At 48.9% G+C, this 18,753-nt stretch overlaps 1 protein-coding gene across 1 annotated transcript in view; it reads right to left on the reverse strand.

Moving 5' to 3' along the window:
* AGBL4 (ATP/GTP binding protein-like 4) overlaps positions 1 to 18,753 on the reverse strand; it is an 893,441-nt gene that overhangs the window by 77,250 nt on the left and 797,438 nt on the right. The window contains 1 exon segment of the mRNA XM_004679485.2: positions 8,545 to 8,656. Within this exon segment, the coding sequence (XP_004679542.2) occupies positions 8,545 to 8,656 (112 nt within the window).

The following is an 18,753-nucleotide window of genomic DNA, read 5'->3' on the forward strand; positions in this document are numbered from 1 at the left end:
GAACTGGGGCTGGGGGGGCACTGATACTTTGGGAGGAGCGGGGTGATTTCTTGATGAAAGGTTAAACAGTTCAGTTCTTGCTGGAAGCAATGATTAATCTGGTCCCTTTCATCAGAATTCAGCTCTCTCCACCACAGTAAATAATGGACTAATTAGGCATCTGGCTTACTTGATTTCCCATGGCTAAGGCCAATTTCTGAAATGCAATATGCTATTTGATGTACCAGCATGAATTCATCTCAGGCTCAAGAGTCTCCCAACAGTAACAACCAAAAATAGTTCTTGGAAAAGTTCCACATATGTTGAACACAAAAAATCCTTGAGATGTAACCTGTACTCTGTCCCAGGACAGCTCGATGGAATGTCCAGTAGGGTCACTGATGATGCAGACCCCAGCACCCTCAGACCCACACCCCAGAGTTGGCATCTGCTGGAAAGCAAGGAATGGACTGGAAGCTTAACTGGCAAAGCTGCTGGGAGAGATGACCTGGAGGTAAACTGAAGTGCTGGGTAAGGTTATTTCACAAGTATTTCTCTAGATGCCCAGAGAAACCCCTTTTGTAGTTCATTGACTGTAGGGCAGAGAAAATGGGGAGGAAATTTGATCTAATCAACAAACCAGGGAAAAGGAGCCAATATTGGTAGCAGAAAGGAAATGGGTTTGTGCAGGGGATTCTACATGGATAGATTCTATCACTTAAGAACTTTTGAATTTGTGAACTGAAAGAAGACGGTGTATGTGGGAACTCTTTGTGACAAGGGGTCAGGAGAGGCAAGAAATAAAGGAAAGAAGATGAGTCAATGGAAACTCAATACAGTAAGCGAGAACTGTGGAGGTTCAAAGTCAAGAGTGCAATGGATTTCTCTGGGGTATTTCAGTGCTGTTTTGATGGGAAATAATGGGTCAGAGGAAGCAGCTACCAAGATTTCCCCAAACACTCATCAACTGCCTACTAACTGCTGGACACTGCCAGGTGACAAAGAAGCAGGCTGAGATAGAGCTTCTGTCCTTGGAAGCTCAGCCAAAAGGAGGCAAGAAAACTATCGCAAAAACACAGCATGAAAAATGCACTCTAATGAAGGGTGTACCCAGCAGGTGTGGTGCCTATAGCTATAGGAATTGAAACAACCATCCTCCCGGAGAGCCTGTATTTTAACCAGTGCACAAGAGGGGGGTCTCACTGAGCTATTACTGAGTCGCTCGCTGTGCCCAGGGCGGGAAGGTGGAGGCAGAGTCTTTGCACAGAAGGGTTTGCAGTGAAGCTGAGAGGAGAGGCTAACCCTGGCAACATGCCCGAGAACCATACTCTATGCATGTCTGTAGAATAAACCACTAGATCAAAGAAGTAAAGTCTACTACTAGTTATAGAAGAATAAAGAAACGAGCTTGTCGTGGACCAAATACAGTCTGCACAGCCTTAGGAAGGTGGGTTCTGAAGAGTAAGTAGGAATTTGAGGGCAACTTGGTGTTTCTTTACATGGAATACTTTTCCTCCTCTTTAGTCATCAAATTCCAGTTCATTCTTCAGAACCCTATTTCTGTATTACTGCCAGGTCTTTAGGAGAGGATTACTTCTTTCCTCTTCCTCCCCCAAAAGACATGAATGGTCAATGACTAAGGTAAAGTCTCTCCCCTTAATGGGATCACAGTTGATGGTGGTTTAGAAGCTGGGAGGTGAGGAAGTTACTTATATACATATTACATAATCCTGGCAAAAATCTCTTGAGATATGCATGGTTATTCTCAATTTACAGATAAGGCAAGAAAGTTCAAGTGACCTGACTCAGTGGGAAACTTCTAGAAGTTTTACAGACCCCCATACAGTTGAAATAACGTGTAGTTAATCCGTTAGTGAGAGGTAACCATAGTCTTTCAGGCTGAAAAATATTAGAGAATTTGAAGAAAGCAATGAACTTGACAAGAAATCTGATTTCTGAAGGAAAAATCCACCTCTCTACCATGCTTGCTGCCAGAGTCAAAGTTGTAATCTAGAATTTAAAAAGCCAAGCCTTTTATCATAGGTCAGAGAAGTGGCCCTTTAGAAAAAGAATGAAATCTCTTAAATTCCTTAACATTTCATAAACTATCTTAAACTCCTGCAAGAAAAGCTAAAACTTGCATGAAACCAAAGCACAGTATGTTCTCCAAGGCCCCTGGGCAATATTACATTTAGGACCAGTCTTTGTTCTCACATTGAGCCTTCCCCCACCCAGGGGTTACTGACTGATTTCCGAGACCATGTTGGTAGCTTTGGGAGAATAACTGAATAGAATTAAGAGTCTGAGCTACAGTGGCGGTGTGAGTATTTAATCGGCCCCTCAAGAAAACTCCAGGGACTGGCTGCCGTCTAGACATTCCAACAGCACGCTTCTCTCGTCCCGACTGGCATCAGTCATCCCTTGCCTTCATGGAATGATTTATGTGCACATCTTCTAGGGCCTCTCCCACTGCGAGGCAGGCAGGTCAGGGACTGTTTGTCCCATTCGGCAGATGAGCATACTGAGGCTTGGAGCTAACAGGGACGCAGCACTGCCCAACACTAAAGGACTCCAGAAATGCAGAAATGTTCAATCCAGCCTGTCTTTCCTTAGCTAGGGTTTGGTGCCTTAGCACGGGATCCCTGGCCATCAGTGGATCACCTGTGGTAGTAGACAGACAGCTCTAACTCAACAGGTGACTGGAGACAAGAAGGCTCTTGAAGATCACTCTTCACCCCTACAATATAGAGACAGGGAGGACGGAAGGCCCAGAGAGGGGCAGAGACTTGCCTAAGAGCACCAGCAAACGAGGGGTCCAGTGCTGTAAGAGGGGATGCGGAAGATGCCACCTCTCTTGCTGCTCCCTATAAGGAAGCTTCTGGGATAGTAAAGTCATCCACATGGGGATGGAACTAAAGTGAGAGAATCCACAAAAGTGAGAGAATCCACAGCCCAGATTCCAGTTCCAGCAGCTCAGTGAGAGGCCTGCCTGCCCCAGGGCTGTGGTTTCCAGCAGGGGGTAACGAATAATCCACCTAACCACCCTGGCAATGCCTCTCTGTTGGTTTACTCCTTGGTGTGGGTGTGGGTGGAGACAGAGCTGCCCTCCACGATCTGTTCTGCCCTGTCCTTCTGTCCTTGCCAAGACGGACTCACCCCTTCTACAGGGAGGTTCTCCACCTGGGCTGGCAGAGATGAACACACACTGGTTTCTTGTGAGGAGCGGCCATCTCCAGCCTTCCAGTCTGGTGACCCAGTAGAACCTCTGCTTACCCTGAGAACAGACTTCACGGGCCATTTCCCCCCATTATATTAAAGGATGAAACGGATCCTGACGGGCCAGTGTAGACACGCTTTGTGTGGCGGTGCCTGGCTCTGCTTGTCTGCACGTCTGGCTCTCAGTTCCCATGCTCATGTTATCCGTGTTTTCTGTCTTAAGTGAACACAGGCCTGGCCGGCATGTTCCTGTGTTCTCTGTGTGTGCCTTGCGTGTCAGTGTAAACGAGCGCTGGTTCTGTGTGTGTTTGGCCATGTCACCAACTGCTCTGTTTGTCAAGTAAATGGGTTATACTTTCTTTTATTTATTTATTTTTTTATTTGACAGAAAGAGAGCAGCTTACCTTGAGGACTACAGGAGGCAGCAAGGAAAAAACCCCAACCCCTTGTTGTTCTATTTAAAAACTGCTACATGTTGTTATGGCAGCTAATTTTCCTTAAATGATTTAAGGAAACGGATCTGTCTAAAAGAGCTACAGCCAAGTTGTTATAGCAACACAGGCTGAGGAAGGCCTTTCTCCTCTAGGAAAAGGGGGGGAAATCTCCCCAGAGTGTAGAAACCGCTCTCTGAAAAAGCAGCCCCAAGACACTGAGGGACTCAGGGGTTGGGGGGGGCGCGAAGGAAAGGGCAGGAGGGGCCCCACTCACCTCCCACAGCCAGCCCCTGGTCATTCCTAGCAGCCCCCCTCGCTGCTCCCAAGTCAGAGTTTGTCCTCACCTGCACTATTGCCATCAGTGCGGAAGGGTTCCTCTCACCCCTTCTGACCCACTCCCCACGTCACAGCCTCAGTCTTTTCCTAAAGCCTATGTTCTTACTCATCCGTTCACTCATCATTCAGCCTATATTCTCCACAGTGCCATGTTCCGTGCCAGGTGCTGGGCATGAAACAGGGCACAGGGCCTAACATGCAGTGGTCTTTGTCTCCTGACGTACAGGGAGGCTTTGGAAGATTTAAGCAGGGGAGAGGGAGGCCCAGAAGGATTTAAATTTCAAATGACTCTAGGGTTTCTATGTTGGGGGACTGAGTGGTGGAAGTGATACCCTGATCCCCCTGTTTTACGCAAACATCTTTGATGGCGCTCCGCTGACCATACTGATTCCCAAGACTGACGGACAATGTGTGTTGGATTATCCCTGGCAAGTTGCCTTTTATTCCATTGCCTCAATTTTTTTTTCACTGTCACAATATTTAATTCAATTACAAACTGATTTAAAAGAGGGCCTAAGAATTTGTCTTGAATGAGAAGAGAGCCATGAGTCCTCGGAGGAAGCCAGATCCTCGGCCCAGTGTTCAGCCTTGTCTGTGATCCTCCTGACATCTGCCCCCAGCCTGCTCTCTGTCATAAGCCCCGCACAGCTGCCCAGCGGTTGAGGTCTCCCACCTCCATTCCATTGCTCACCTTTGTCCAGAATGTGCTCTCCCCACTCCCGGTATCCTCTCTCCTCCCTAAACCATCACTGCCCGAGGAAGTGCTGCCCATTGTTCAAAGCCCAGTCTAAATTCCTGGAAAATCTTCCTGTATATACCCACAGTACACGTACACATCATACTGGACTAATCTTGAGTCCTGTCTCCCAAAGCACTTCTTTTCCTTCTATTGTAGCATACCTTTTGGTCTGCTTTGGATTAAAATTGTTCAGAATGTCTGACCTTCCTACCAGGCTGTGAGCTCTTCTGGGCTCAGACCTTGCTCCATTAATCTCTGTTAGCCCAGAGCTTGCCCAAAGGATATTCACACTGCATTAACACAGCATTTAAAAACAATGCCTGCTTTTTCATTTAGCTCATCAAATTATTATCTGGGCATGCCTCCCAAGGACAGGGTTAGATGCTCATGGGGTGGGGGGGAGCTAGGAAGCCCATGCATAAATGGGCCTGGCTTTTTAAGTTTGCAACTGGCTGTAGGTATGAGAGAAAGGCCTTGTGTGTGTTCTTGTGTGTGAGTGGGTCTGTTTGTGTGGCCGACAGTGTGATCTGAAGCCTCTGTCACACTCTGCGTGTGTGCCAGGACAAAGCTAACCTCCAGGGGTAAGAAGTGAGCATTCATCTGAAAGGTGCCACCATTTCTGTGTAATTACCTGGGGAAGAGGCAGAGCATTCGAACTGGAAGGAGAAGTAGAGCAGAGGTAGAACTGGAGTCACAGAAGCTCCATCATCGGGTGGACTGAAATGCAAGGGTTGCCCCTGAATGAGAAGGTTGGACAGTGCAAGTCAGGGAGCTTGGAAGCTGGGTGAGCCCTTTGTGGCCAGAGAGAACTGCCAGTGGTCAGTGGAATGGGTGGGCACCAAGGCCAGAGATGGCACAAGTTAGTGAAGATGATCAGAAACCTGCTTTCATGTTTTCTCTTGGGAGTTCAGGACAATCTCAGTAGGTTGTAGGGGATCTCAAGAGGTTTGTGTCCCCAGACCAGAGCCTTATGAAAAGGAGGGAGCAGTGATGGTGGCAGCAGAATCTGGGATATTCCCAGGGGCAGGGAGCTTGGAGATAGGTCCCTGTGGTTCAGCTGCTTCTTTTCATCAAGGGCATCTTAGGAAAACCCAGAGGCTCTGGGTTTGCATCACCATTTGTTCAGCATTTATACTGAGTGTCTGCTCAGAGGCAGGGCCCTGCTGGGCTCCAGGGACTCAGAGAGGAATCCGCTAGACCTTTCCCCTGGGGACAGACCATCACAATAGCTAAACAAACGCCCGTTGTCCACTGGGGGTTATCTTGGGAGTGGGACACGAAATACTTTATATCTGAGATTCAAGGCAGTTCTCTAGGTTAAACACTCCTTTGTCAAGATCATAATTTAATATCCAGTGTCCCTGAGAGGGGTGAAGGGTTTGGTGAGCATAGGCTAGGAAAGTAGCCTTTGAAGTAAATGCCACTGTTAACACAGGACAGCAGGCTCTTGTCAGAAGAGCTCGTTCCAGGAGACGCACTTTGGAGACTGGACAGAGCACTCCCACCCAGCGTCAGCCCGGGATGCCTGGAGCGCATCCCTATGCTCAGAGTCTGCTGGTTTCTCGCTCAGGGAGGGCACAGAATCTACACCACTGTCCAAGCGACAGGGGGTCTGTCAGGGGCCTGCAGGACTCCTTCTTCCCCCACCAGCCAGTATCACCAAGGCACGCCAGTCTCTGCCCGGCCTCACAGCAGCAGGTGCTCATGGTCTCCAGTCACTGACCTGGCACTCTTTAAATTCACCTCCTCCTTGGGGAGCCTGAGGGACCCCTCTGCCTGCGTCAGGGTCCATCACTTCCCTGCAACAAGGCCTTCAGTGCCTGCCCCACGGGCATGCAGTCGAAACTGCTCTGCCCTGGGCCCTCAGACTCCTCCAACATCAGACACACTGGAGGACTCTCTCCTGAGTGCACCCCCTTCTCAGGGCAGAACCCACACTGTCACTTCTTACCCTGGCACCCCTCACAGTTAGCTTAGGTGTGGCTTTATCTAAAACACCACTTTGCTCCGTGGTTCCCACTCTATCATGTCCTCTGGTCCTCTGGCCCCGTATCTTTTTTGTTATCATACTTCATAGTCACCTCCAGGAATAATTTTTGCCTCTATAAACCATATTACATCTGATATAACAGAATTTGCATGTTCAATTCAACAACAACAGTTTTGTTATTGAATATCCATTATCAGCCTGATCAGGAAAAAAATGTAGACTGTTGTTTTTAAGAAAGAAATGTTGAAAGAAATAGGTGGTGTGTTTCTATCAGGGAAACTGCAGAGGATCAGAGGCCTGGGAAGGGCGCCCAGGGAAGAACCCAGTGGACAGTAGATACTCCCCAACACAAACAGATGTATCTTCTCTCTGCCAGGAAAACGAATCATGTTGGCATCAAGAGTTCTGAGCAACAAAGAGGTTGGCGAGCGTAACTGCGATCTTCTTTTATAGACAAGGAAGAAGCAACTGGGGAGAAAGCAGATAGACTAAGGCTGTACCCACGTAAGCACTGACGTGGCAGCTGGACTACAAAAGGGCCTGGGAGCTGAGTTGACATAGAAGGATCAGTGTAATAGTTGAGTTGAATTGAGACAGCTACATCGAACCTAATGATTTATTGTCATTAATCCTTGCCCAATGATTGCCTTAAGTCCACATTTCTGTGGGGTCAATAGAAATGTTGCTCTTTAATTTGGGGTATTTGTATTGGCATCTTCAAAGAGAGGATGGAGAATGAGTTACATTGGTGCACCTCTGAATTACCCCAGCGCTGGGAAATTTGCTGTCTTAGCGATCACCACTGAGCATCTGACGGCAATTGGAGGTCATAAAATCACAGCCTTCAAAGTCGGAAGACACTCAGATGTAATGTCCCTGCAGTGTCTTCCAGACCATTGAGCCACTACTATGACCATGTTGAAGTGTCATTTAGCTTCAAGGTGAACACTTTTAGGAAGGCAAAGTTCACACCTCACCTGCCCACGCCATTCCCAGGCAGCTATAACCATTAACAACTTCTATTTCTCCACACACCTACCTATCCCCTTTTTCTTGGAAGATGCACATCATGTTCTAACCGACAACTCCTCCGAGAAAGCGGGCTCACAGTCTGTTTCCTTTCTCTAAGCTAGAAAATCCCTGTTTTTCATCATTTCTGACAAAGTCTTGCTCCTGTGAGCAATCTTGATGGGACACCCAGTGTTCTCCCACTTTCTCTGGGAGCAATTCAGAGAAACACGTCCTCTTTTCTGGGACCATGTTGGCAACGACCACCACATCCAGCCACGTGGCTCCAGGGATGCTGCCTTGTTCTCTCAAGGCAAGGCTGCCTTGCCTTCGGGCCAGAGCTGACCTGTCCAAGCTGGACATGTCTTCCAAGCTAAGCCAACCTCAGTCCTTGTGCAACTGAAGCTGGAAATGAAAACAAATCGCTGTACTGCTGGGAGACTTCACAGGAGGCATGGGCAGGTGCTCCCCTGTGTGTGAGGGAGGCGTCCACTGTCTCCAATTGCGGGAGATACTAGATGCTCTTCTAATACATTTTCTTATGCGATTCTGCTTACACGAGTTCAAATTATATCTCTTTTGTGGAGAGCCCTGACATGCATGTCTGTCCCTGTACGTTTGCTTCCTCTGGCCCACAGACCTGCATAACTGCAGCCAGTATCTGTGGGGGGTGGGGAAGGGCAGCCGGGTCAGCCCAATGGCGAGGCGAGGCCAGCAGCCTGTCCTTGCTGCTCCTGACCCTGTGTCCCAAGCTGCAGCTCTCAGTGCAGGCGCAACACTGCACCTCCCTCTCCCAGGTCAAGCCACGAGACCCGTAGCTACTGAGCGGCTCTGGTACTCACGGGGTCATTGTACATCTGGACGATGAGCTGTTTCACTCCATGCAGGGTGGGGTGAGCCCATGGAGAGGGGTCCAGCCAGTGGCGATTCAGGTCAAACCCCATTAGAGAGCACCTAGGCAGGACCAAAAGTCAAGGTCAAGGCTCTCACTTGTCAAAATACAGCCCGGAAGAGAAGCAGTTCTGTCACCTGCCAGGCATTTATTCTTTGCCAGAGAAAGTCCTGAGCATCTTATCTTATAGTATTCATTTATTAAGTTTGCTTTCAACACACTTGAGTCATTAATATCAAAATTCCCACTGTACAGAAGAAGAAACCGAATCACAGAAGGTATCAAAAATATTTTTTGAAGAGTCTTAAGTTAGTGTCATGCTCTGAGACCCGACACACACACACACACACACACACATACACACACACAGAACAGGAAACAGAAATGCTCAGGTCAGAGACATGTGTGCTCATTTGCTCATTCTTTCTCCCTGGTCTGACACCCAGGGCCCATCCACTTTCCCTACCTTCAAAAGATATTTAGACTCCAACACCGTCTATCAACCCACTATAGTGCCTTGAGCTTGAGCCAAGGCCCAGAGTATTATGAGAGTCTCATACCTGGTCTTCTTGTTGCCTCCCTCCTTCCTGCCATACTCCTTCCCCCTATTTCCACACAAGATTACGGGTGACCCCCTTAAAACATATGTCAGAACGTGTCCCTTCCCTGCTCAAGGGGCTCCCTGTGGATGCAAAGCAATCGTCGAAGTCCTGCACAAGGGAAAGCCCTGGTGGGCCAGCCCTGCTCACCTCCCTGATCTCAGCTCCCACCATTTGCTTTGCTTCTCTGAGCTAGAGTCCCACATCCTCACTGTTACTCCCACAGGAATGTGCTTCCCACCTCAAGCCTTTACATCAGCTATTCCTTCTGCCCAGATTCACATATCTCCAAGCATCTGAGTGGCTCACTCTTACTTGTTTGGAATCTTTGCACGGATGCCCCTGCTCAGTGAAAAGGCCTCTGAGCACCTGCTCATCTGTCTTCCCCCTGTGCACATTAAAGAACCTCACCAGGGCACAGGTTCTGACACACAACAGCAGCTCAAAAATGTCATCTGTTGTTTCATTACACTTTACTATGGCTTTACACTCTCCTGCATGAGTGACTAGACTGCCAAGTTTGTAGACCATAGTGGACTGGGTAGACGCCAGGTGGCAGTGGTCTGGGGTGACCTCCTGGCTTGTCCTCCAGTCTGGGAATCAGTATTTCTGCTAGGTCTGCTCCTAATGTAGCAGGCATTTGTTGGGGGAATGCCCAGAACCTTCCCTTGTGATGGGACAGAATGGGCTGGGGTGGGATGAACTTGCTCCTCCCTCATGATGAGATGAGTAGACTGTGCACTGTTTTGTTTTCCAAATCTGACTTTTCAGCGTTTGCTTTATTCTGTAAGTCCTTTCCTATAAGTTCACTTTCTGCTTAACTGTTATCTCAAATCAGTTGTCTAAAGATAGGTGCATGGATAAGATGTTTTCCAGGTGCCAGGCTCACACTCCCATGAGTACTGGTTTACACTCCCTGGGTCTCTGTCTCCTTGGTTCTCTTTTATTCTGTTTACTTTTAAGATGACACTTCTGCATAAGCTCAAAATCAGGACCTATGTTGTGACATGAATGGGGCTATTTATGGCACCACTGACACAATGTATTTGACATTAGGACCATTCTAGAAAATTTATGGAAGTCCAATTTTTAGATAACTGTGCAATGTATCATTTCTGAGTTGGAGATACTCTTGAGTATCTTTTCTTTCTTCTTCCAAACAGCCTAACGGGGCCATGAACTCTGTCTGAATCATTTTACCTCCCCTCCAACAAAGCTATTATAGACCCATGTGTAGCGAAGGTTCAGTGTATCTATTGAATGACTGAGCAAATGAATAGATGCAAAAATGCATGAATGCCCTGAAGGTTTGCAAGCAAGGTTTAGCTAATTACTTGAGAACAATTTTGAAGAGTTTTTAATGTAAGCACCTGTTACATGCTACACGCTTCAATGACTAAGCTATATAGGTATTATTTATCTTCATTTATAAATAAGCAGATACAATCCAAGAGAGATTTGACCTTGAGAAAGCCTCATGAAAACCACTGAATTTGGAGTTGGGATTTGAACCCAGCTCTTTTTGATAGCAGGCTGGTTGACAGTGACCCTTTGAGTTCCCCAGCCATGAGCCAGCCACTGTGATTGATGAATGAAAGGGATTATAAGCCACTCTGCTCTCCCTCCCCTGCCCAATGGCAGAAACACAATGGTTCCAGAGAACATCATTCAAATGGCAAATAAATAGCCCCATCTTCTGAAGGGCATTGTGCCTCATCTTGTTCCAATAATGGCAGCTAGGATGAGAACAATGATTTTAATTCCCCTTCTTATGAGTTCCTTTTCATCTCTTCTAAAGGATAGAGAAAGGGGCAGCTTAGTGACTCCAGATCAATCTTGTCCTGAAAAGTGTGGGTGTGCTCCTGGAGGGTGGCACTGACAAACAGAGATATATGGGTGCGCATGCAATTGTCCCTCAAACAGAGCAGTTTTTCACCATTACCAACGAGCTGGATTGGATTAAGTACATTTGCACCAAAAGCAAAATAAATATTGCTTTATTTAATGCCACTAAGAGGTTGAGATTCAATTGCCCTTGGCCTGCGGCACTTGCCAGCCATATTGATTGACCAGTGTCAGAATGCCAGATGATCTGTCATTCACGGCTCCTGCAAAATGCTTAGCAGGTGGGAAGGGCTCTGTGGTGGTGGAGCTGGAGGAGAGGGGGCAGCAACTTTCATCTCAAAAACAAGGGACCATTGCAACACTCCCACTCCCCTTCATGTCCACCAGGGCTTTGAAAGCATTTCCCTCACATCCTTTCTTAGACCGTCACCAGGAACTGTAAAAGGCAAAGAGGCTGGAGAAGGACATGGGGTTTAAGACTAGAGGATTTGGGTTTGGGTCCCAGATTATCCCCCAGGAATTTTGTCTGTTTTGTTCAAGGACCTGAAAAGCAATGGCGGTCAGAGGCTGAAGCGATCCCATCTGCTGCTGAGTGTTCAGTGCCGGAATAGCGCCTCCACCCAACTGTATAAAGCCCGGCTCAGAAAGTTAGGTGGCCTGTCTGTAGCTCAGCGATGAGTGCCAGAGGCAGGACTTGAACCCGCTGTGCCCAGCTCTGAATTGTGTTTGGCCATCACTCTGTTCTCTCTTATCAGTCCTGGGAGACAGGATAGCACCTAAAGAGGGCATCATGTGGTGTGAGGGAGGATGAAGCACCTTTATTTTTAATGGGAAAACTCACTGAAACTGAAGAATAGCATGAAAGGTAACTTTTTGCAAACTGTCCACAGATGTCCCTCCGGGCTGTTGACTTACAAATGTGCCCCTTGTGTGTAGGTGAAGTACAAAATGGTGCCACTTGTTCTGGGCAGACGTGGGGTGGCAGCTCCCAGAGTCACAGCCCTGCTCAGCCCCCTGGAGCAGGAACTTTTGTGGAGGTGGCCGTGGCCCCCCAAAGGTCATGGAAGAGCCAGGCTGAGTGCTGGTATTACCCCCCTGCAGTGGCAGTACATTCTGGTCTCCTCTCTGCCACATGGGGCTCCCCCCGGGGGGGGCCCCCCATTGACTCTTGTTATACTTGTAGCCATTGGGGAAGATGGATTTTGGGGTGAAGTAAAAAGGTCAATTTTAGGCACAGGTATAAGTCACACCTCTAGCTCCTGCTTTCATTAATAATAAAGCAGAGATTTGACCCATCTTTCTGGTTCCTGTATTTTCTTTGAAATTGGAAGAAGTAGGATGAGTAGGAGCAGGAATATGGTGAATGATCAGCCCTGCATCTCCAGTGGAAATCATAGCTGCCAGACACTCAGAACAGTGTCTGCGGGTTTGTAGAAGTTCAACTAATGTTTATTATTATTATCATCACTGTTGTTACTTGACATTAGTGCTCTTTTGCTTCCTGACATGTGCTATCTCTCCTCTGGCTAACCCCCCACTTGTCCTCAAGATTCATCTCACACAGTACCTCCTCCTGAAGGCTGGCACAGGGCAGAGCCCACCTCAGAACCCCACTGCACAAAATGGGGTAGGAGAAGGGGGGAGGAAAAAGAAGGGAAGGAAGAAATAACTTAAAGGACTTCTTAAGTCGAAGTGGGGGACCCCAGGCACAGATGTGAGCGGGAGCAGGTCAGCTGAGGGTGCTAGAAATTGCCCAGGAAGGCAAGAAGAGAGGGCGGGGGAGGGGAAGTGCTGGGTAGGGAAGCGAAGTGGCAAGATAGACAGGGGGAGATGAAGCTAAGAAGGAAGATCCAGGACGCTGTCCATGCCTTGAATACAGACTACAGAGCACGGTTCCTTCTGCTGGTCAGTGGGGGCCTTAGAAGGACAGGAGCAGACACTGTCCAAACCGTGGGTTAGGCACTGAGATCGGAAATGACAGAATTCTTGACTCTATCACTTTGTTTTGCTCCTCCAGACATCCTGGTTGCTAATTCTGGGTTGCTGTCTCCTCGGAGGCCTGTCTTCACTGTAGATTCAATTATTAAAATAAACTTGCTACCAACTCTAACTTTGAAATGCTGTCCAGCTGCTGGCGGGACAGAGATGGGGAGCTGCCCCCACAGACACCTAGCCATCTGGCCTCTTCCGTGGAACCTGGCTGGGAAGCTCATTTGAATAATTGGTTTTGGCGGTGTGCACTTGTGGGTTAGCCACCTGATTACACTGCCACCCGGTGTCCTTTCAGCCTCCATAGAAACATCACTCAGGTTACATAAAGCAAGAGAGAGTCCCCGGGAGGGAAGGCTCTGTCTGTCCCCTGCTGTTAGTTGCGCTTCATCTGGCCTATGCAGTTCACTTGCTGTGCGACCTTGAGCAAGTTTCTTAGCCTCTCTGTGACTTGGGTTCTTCTTTGCTCAAAGAGGGAGAGTGATTCCTGTCCTGTCTGTGCCACAGGCTTCTGTGAAGGCACTAAGAGGACATGGAGGGCTGTGACTTAGCAGGCTAGTGGAAAGGTCTGGGTTGCAGAGAAGGCGATGTCAACAGCTGTGAACATGTAGGCTGTATCAGGGCTGCACTGCCCAGGAACAGGCCTGTGATGGCCCCCCCCGTCCTGTCCACTAGCTACTTCTAGGAGCCTAATGGCATTTATCTCAGCTGCCTCTGCCTCAGCTTCCTCATCTGTAAAGTTAGAATAGAGATGTCCTGAGAATTGAATGAACCAATCCACACAAATTGCCCACAATAGTGCCAGACCCAGAAGCTTCCATAGCTCTCACCTATTCTTCATCCTCACCATCGCCATCATCACACGATGTTCGGTGGACATCGTGCCTCAAAGCTAGGCAAACACCAACAACTTGAGCATGTTCTGAGGACAGCAGGAAGGACGGGAGGGAAGTGGACTTCAGACTGCATCAGAAAACATGGAAGGCTTTCGGGGTGTTCAGCCTGGAGAAAAGGAGCTGGCGGTGGCTGGGGTGAGTACAGAGTGGAGACACACATCTTCAGCCAGGGCAGGCGGCCACAGAGAGCATGGTCTGCACCTGAGCCCCCTCAGAGGGCAGCGGCAGAAGTGCTGTGCTGGCTGTCGATGCTCTCGCAGGCAGAGCTGGCATCAGCGTGCTCTGGAAGGGAGGGGTCCACTAGCCTGAGGTGGGCAAGCGAGAGGGCATGGCCATCGCTCAGGGGCTGTGCTGAGGGCCCAGCGCAGGCGGGGCACTGAGTTATGTGTCTCCCAGCTCCCCTCCTGCTCCGAGGCCCATGCTGCGAGGCCCATGCTGCTGCCCCTAAGGGGCAGGACAGGTGGGTGATGTTGAGGCCTGGTGAGGGGCTGACAGCACCCTCCAGGAGGCGGCATTCGGCACGGACCTTTGTGTTCTACTTCTTGCTTGATGACAAAAGTGCAATTTGTATTGTTAAGGAATAGAACAGTGGCACATATTGTGCATTTTACACAGCTAATTTTATGTTCCACTTTGGATTTCAATGTGTTCTCCTTTGAATGCAGAATTGGGCAAGTTAGGCCAGCTCAAAGGTCCGTGCATTTTGTATATATACGTTTGTGTATGGCTGTGTTGTGTTTGAGAAATACCTCTTCAGGTGTTTCACCCCCTGCTGTGCTTCATGACATTTTACTGTGCAAGTCTCCCCAACATGTCTTGACGATTCCTATAGACCTTTACCCCAGTCAGAAAAAAGCACTCCCTGCTTTAAGTGAGTGTCACAAGGGGTGAAGTTTGCAGCAGGCTAAGGTGACCTACCAGGCTCATAAACCACCCGCTCTCACTCCCTTGTGCCTCTGTACCTCAATCTCCTTCTTGGTTTAAAATAGGGCTAGAATACTACTTCCATCACAGGGCTGTCATCAGGGTTAAATGAGATGACTTGTGTGCTGTTCAGTTTGTAGGCACTTGGACACTAGCTCTTGTTAAATCCAACCCTCCACAGCATCACACAAACACAACACACACACACACACACACACACACACCTCTCTCTCTAGTGTAACCCCTGGGCTTCGGGCTCAACCACGAGGGCTGCCTCTGATTTCTCTCTTTTCACCCGAGACCCAGCACAGTGGCTGGACCTCTGCAGACCCTTCACAGATCTTCGGTTGGATTTACTGTGAGGGCATCCTTTGCTACCCGAAGATCCCAGGGTCAGGAAATGGGATGGACGATGGACGTGACACAGCCCGCAGGCTGGAGTTGCCTCCATTTCCCTAGCAGGCTCTGCAGTGCCAAGCCAGCAAGCAGATCACTCCGCACCACCCACCAAGCTCTGTTCATCTCCCCACCTCCTTACTCCCAAGAAGCATTGAGGTTTTCTGAAAATGAGAAATTTCACAGCATCCTGCTATCTTTTGGGTAACTGCGTATTTTATGATGACTAATAGGCAATTACTATGGTAATATTGCAATTCAGCATGTGTGAGGTTTGGGAAATGAGAAATTATGGGTAACTACTTTGGACTCATTTCTATGGTAACAAAAAGTAATTGTCATTAAATACCAGTTATACTGAGGCTGTACCTGGTAATTATAGATTTTTATGCCCAGAAACATAAATAAAACCAATAAATTTATTCAAAGGTCTATGACTGTTTACTTATACGTGACTCCGTGGAATACACAATGACAAGCACTAATTAAGAAATGCAAACCCAACATCGAGTTTCAGATTGTCATATGGAGATGGAGAGTCTGTTTTAGATGCAAGGCAACTGGTGCATGACGCATGCTCAGAAGAAAAGCAATGGGGTCTAGGTGGGGGGCTGGGGCTTCATTCTCCGCAAAGGAAGTGACGGAGAAGAGGATCCGTACAGGAGAACGTGCAAATGCAGCAGTGCGTGTGGGCGGCGCTCCTCTGCAGGACAGAGAGCTACCGAGCGCCAGGGACTGACTCAGCTGACGCTCCGACCATGCAGGTCTTCCACTAGGAGCTGCCTTGCAGCTTCCTGGCTCTGCAAAAACTGAAGCCAGGGGACTTGTTCCTCAAGACCCCTGGGCCTCAGACGCCCCCTGGGACTCACCGAGGATGCTCAGGTTGCATTGTCAGAGGTCATATGATACTCATGCTTATCATGGCAAAATACACATCACCTGAGACTTACCATGTTAATCATGGCTAAGTAAACACACACGTGGTGTGGCGAGGCCATCACCACCACCCACCTGCAAAACAATGAATCTTGTGCCCACCAAACCATAACTTCCATCTCCTGTCAATCCCCAGGCTCCTGTCTGCCTGTATGACTTCGACACTGTAGGAACCTCGGGTCTTCGGACTCAGTTGATAGCTGTCTTTGTCACTGGAGCTTTCTCTCAGCATGATGCCCTCAAGGTTCACCCAAACTGAGCTCCCTACCCCTGACGGCCGCTTCCCAGTGTTCTCTACAGGAGAGAAAGAACCTTCACCTCATTTTCCTCTTCCAGGAGAGTGAGGCCAGGGAAGAGCAATGTCTTGCCCAAGGATAAGAAGGCTCAAGAGAGCAAGGAGGATGAGCTCTCCAGCTCCCTGCTCCCAGCGCTGGCACGTAGAGCAGAGGGGGTGTCTGGGAATGTGGAGAATCCCACATGGACCCCGTGACCTTGATGGCGACTCTTCACCTTCACTGCTTCAGCTTCCTCTTCACCTTCACTGCTTCAGCTTCCCCTTTGCCCAAATGCATATAATAAAAACTGACTTTCCTTCTTCAAAGTGTGTGTAATAGTCAAATGTGTTTTTTTGTGCCTTGAAAAATATCATGAAGCATGGTCACAAAGTACAGCTGTGGATCCAGAGTTTGCTAAATCCTAACAGCGTCTCATCATAGTCTTGTCATCACAGCAGAAGATCGAAAACAGCAGTGGTCAGGAGACCGTGGGGGTCAAGGCAAATGCTTGGGAGCTGACAGCATCTAGTGACAGAGACTGTACATGGGGGATCGCAGCCTGTGCCAGCACAGTCACTGAGACCTGCCATTTCTTTTTTAAAAAATAAACATCAAAGTTCACTTCTGTGCCAGGCACTGTACCAGCTTTGGGGAAACAGATAGACAAAGTCCTGACTTCATTGAGCTTGCACCCTCGAGACAGGCTCTAAATAGTCAACAAACAGAGGTTTACAAATTGAGGTCTAGCCTAAGAAAGCACAGAACAGAGCACTCTGGAAGAGCAGAACCGGAGCCCTGTGGGGCGGCCTTCTGTGGAGTGGAGGTGGAGAAAAGGCCAGTCGGTGTCACTGGAGTTGGGTGAGTGAGCCAGAGTGCCTAACAGCCCTGTGTCATTACACGCCACATAGAACTGCTCCCTATTGCCAGGTCACCTGTCCCAATGGTGCCGTGGTGCACGCTCTCATGAGAGCCCCTTCAGCGCGGATGCTGCTCTCGCTGTATGAGCCCCAGGCGAGTCACATGCAGAGCAGTCTAGTCAGTAGGTGCTGCTGCTTTTTTTTTTTTAAAGATTTATTTATTTATGCATACACAACTGGGGTACAGGCCAGAGGTGCAGGAGTGGCGAGAGGCTTCACCAGAGACAGAGTGGGGAGCAGGACAGGCAGATCGAGGAAGTACACTGCTGAGGGGAGCAGTGGGCGGGTCAGGAGAGGTCTGCCACGCCATGTGGTCTCCTCCAGGGCAGGCGGGAATCGAACTCATGTGGAAGTGGCTTTAGCTTCTCAGTGCTGTGCTTTAACCCACTGCGCCACCAGGGAGGGCCAGGTGCTGCTGCTTTTTAAAACAAGACACTATATACCATGGGGTGGTGGTCACCCATCACAATTAAGTGTTGGAATGTACCTTGTCCATTTTACCATAAATGCCATAGTGCAGGCGCTTGGGTTATTAAATGTAAGCTTTGCACCACTGAATCTGGGCAACCTGTCCTTTCAGAATGTGTTACAGGTGAGTGAATGCGGGTGGTAGGTGGAGACATCTCCTGACAAGGGCAGGTCTGTCTTTTGTTCCGCACACAGGTTCTGAGTCGTCTGGGGCAGGTGGCAAGGACAGTGTGGGCCGTAGGGAGGAGCGGGGCTCTGCTGGGACAGGCCCGTGTCCCTGCCTACGCCAAGTCGCAGGCCGCATGACCCAGGCCAGGCCATTTAACTTCACTGAGGCCTGAGAGACTGAACATCTTGGGGTTATTGAGTGAAAGTTAGGGAGAGGGAGCACCCCATCTGCGCACCAGAGATATGGTCAACTCCTTGAGCTCTGCCTCTGCTAATGGCACTGTTGGGGTGATTACTGACATAAGCGTGAGAGGCTTGACACCAGAACTGGGAGGCAGCCAAGCAGAATCCTCAGAGTGGCATTTCCGAAAATGTGTCTTAAAAACCCTGATGTCAGACCCTCCCTGGTGGCGCAATGGGATAAGACGCAGCACTGCAAGTGAAGCTGTTTCAGTGTGAGTTCGATCCCCGGCCCTGGAGGTGATCCACATGGTGTGGCAGACCTCTCCTGTCTCCCTGCTGCTCCTCTCAGCAGAGTACTTCGTTGATCTGCCCGTTCTGATCCCCATTCTGTCTCTGGTGAATCCTCTCACTGCCCCTGTACCTCTGACCTGTACCCCAGTTCTATATGAATAAATAATCTTAAAAAAAAAAACAAACAAACAGGTAAGCCTTTACCTAGACTTAAAATAAAATTAAAAACAAAACCCAAAAGACCTGATGCCACTGAGGTCTGGGGGTGAGGG

Source organism: Condylura cristata, unplaced genomic scaffold (assembly GCF_000260355.1).
Source record: "Condylura cristata isolate star-nosed mole 26May11 unplaced genomic scaffold, ConCri1.0 scaffold00008, whole genome shotgun sequence".
NCBI classification, from domain to species: domain Eukaryota; kingdom Metazoa; phylum Chordata; class Mammalia; order Eulipotyphla; family Talpidae; genus Condylura; species Condylura cristata.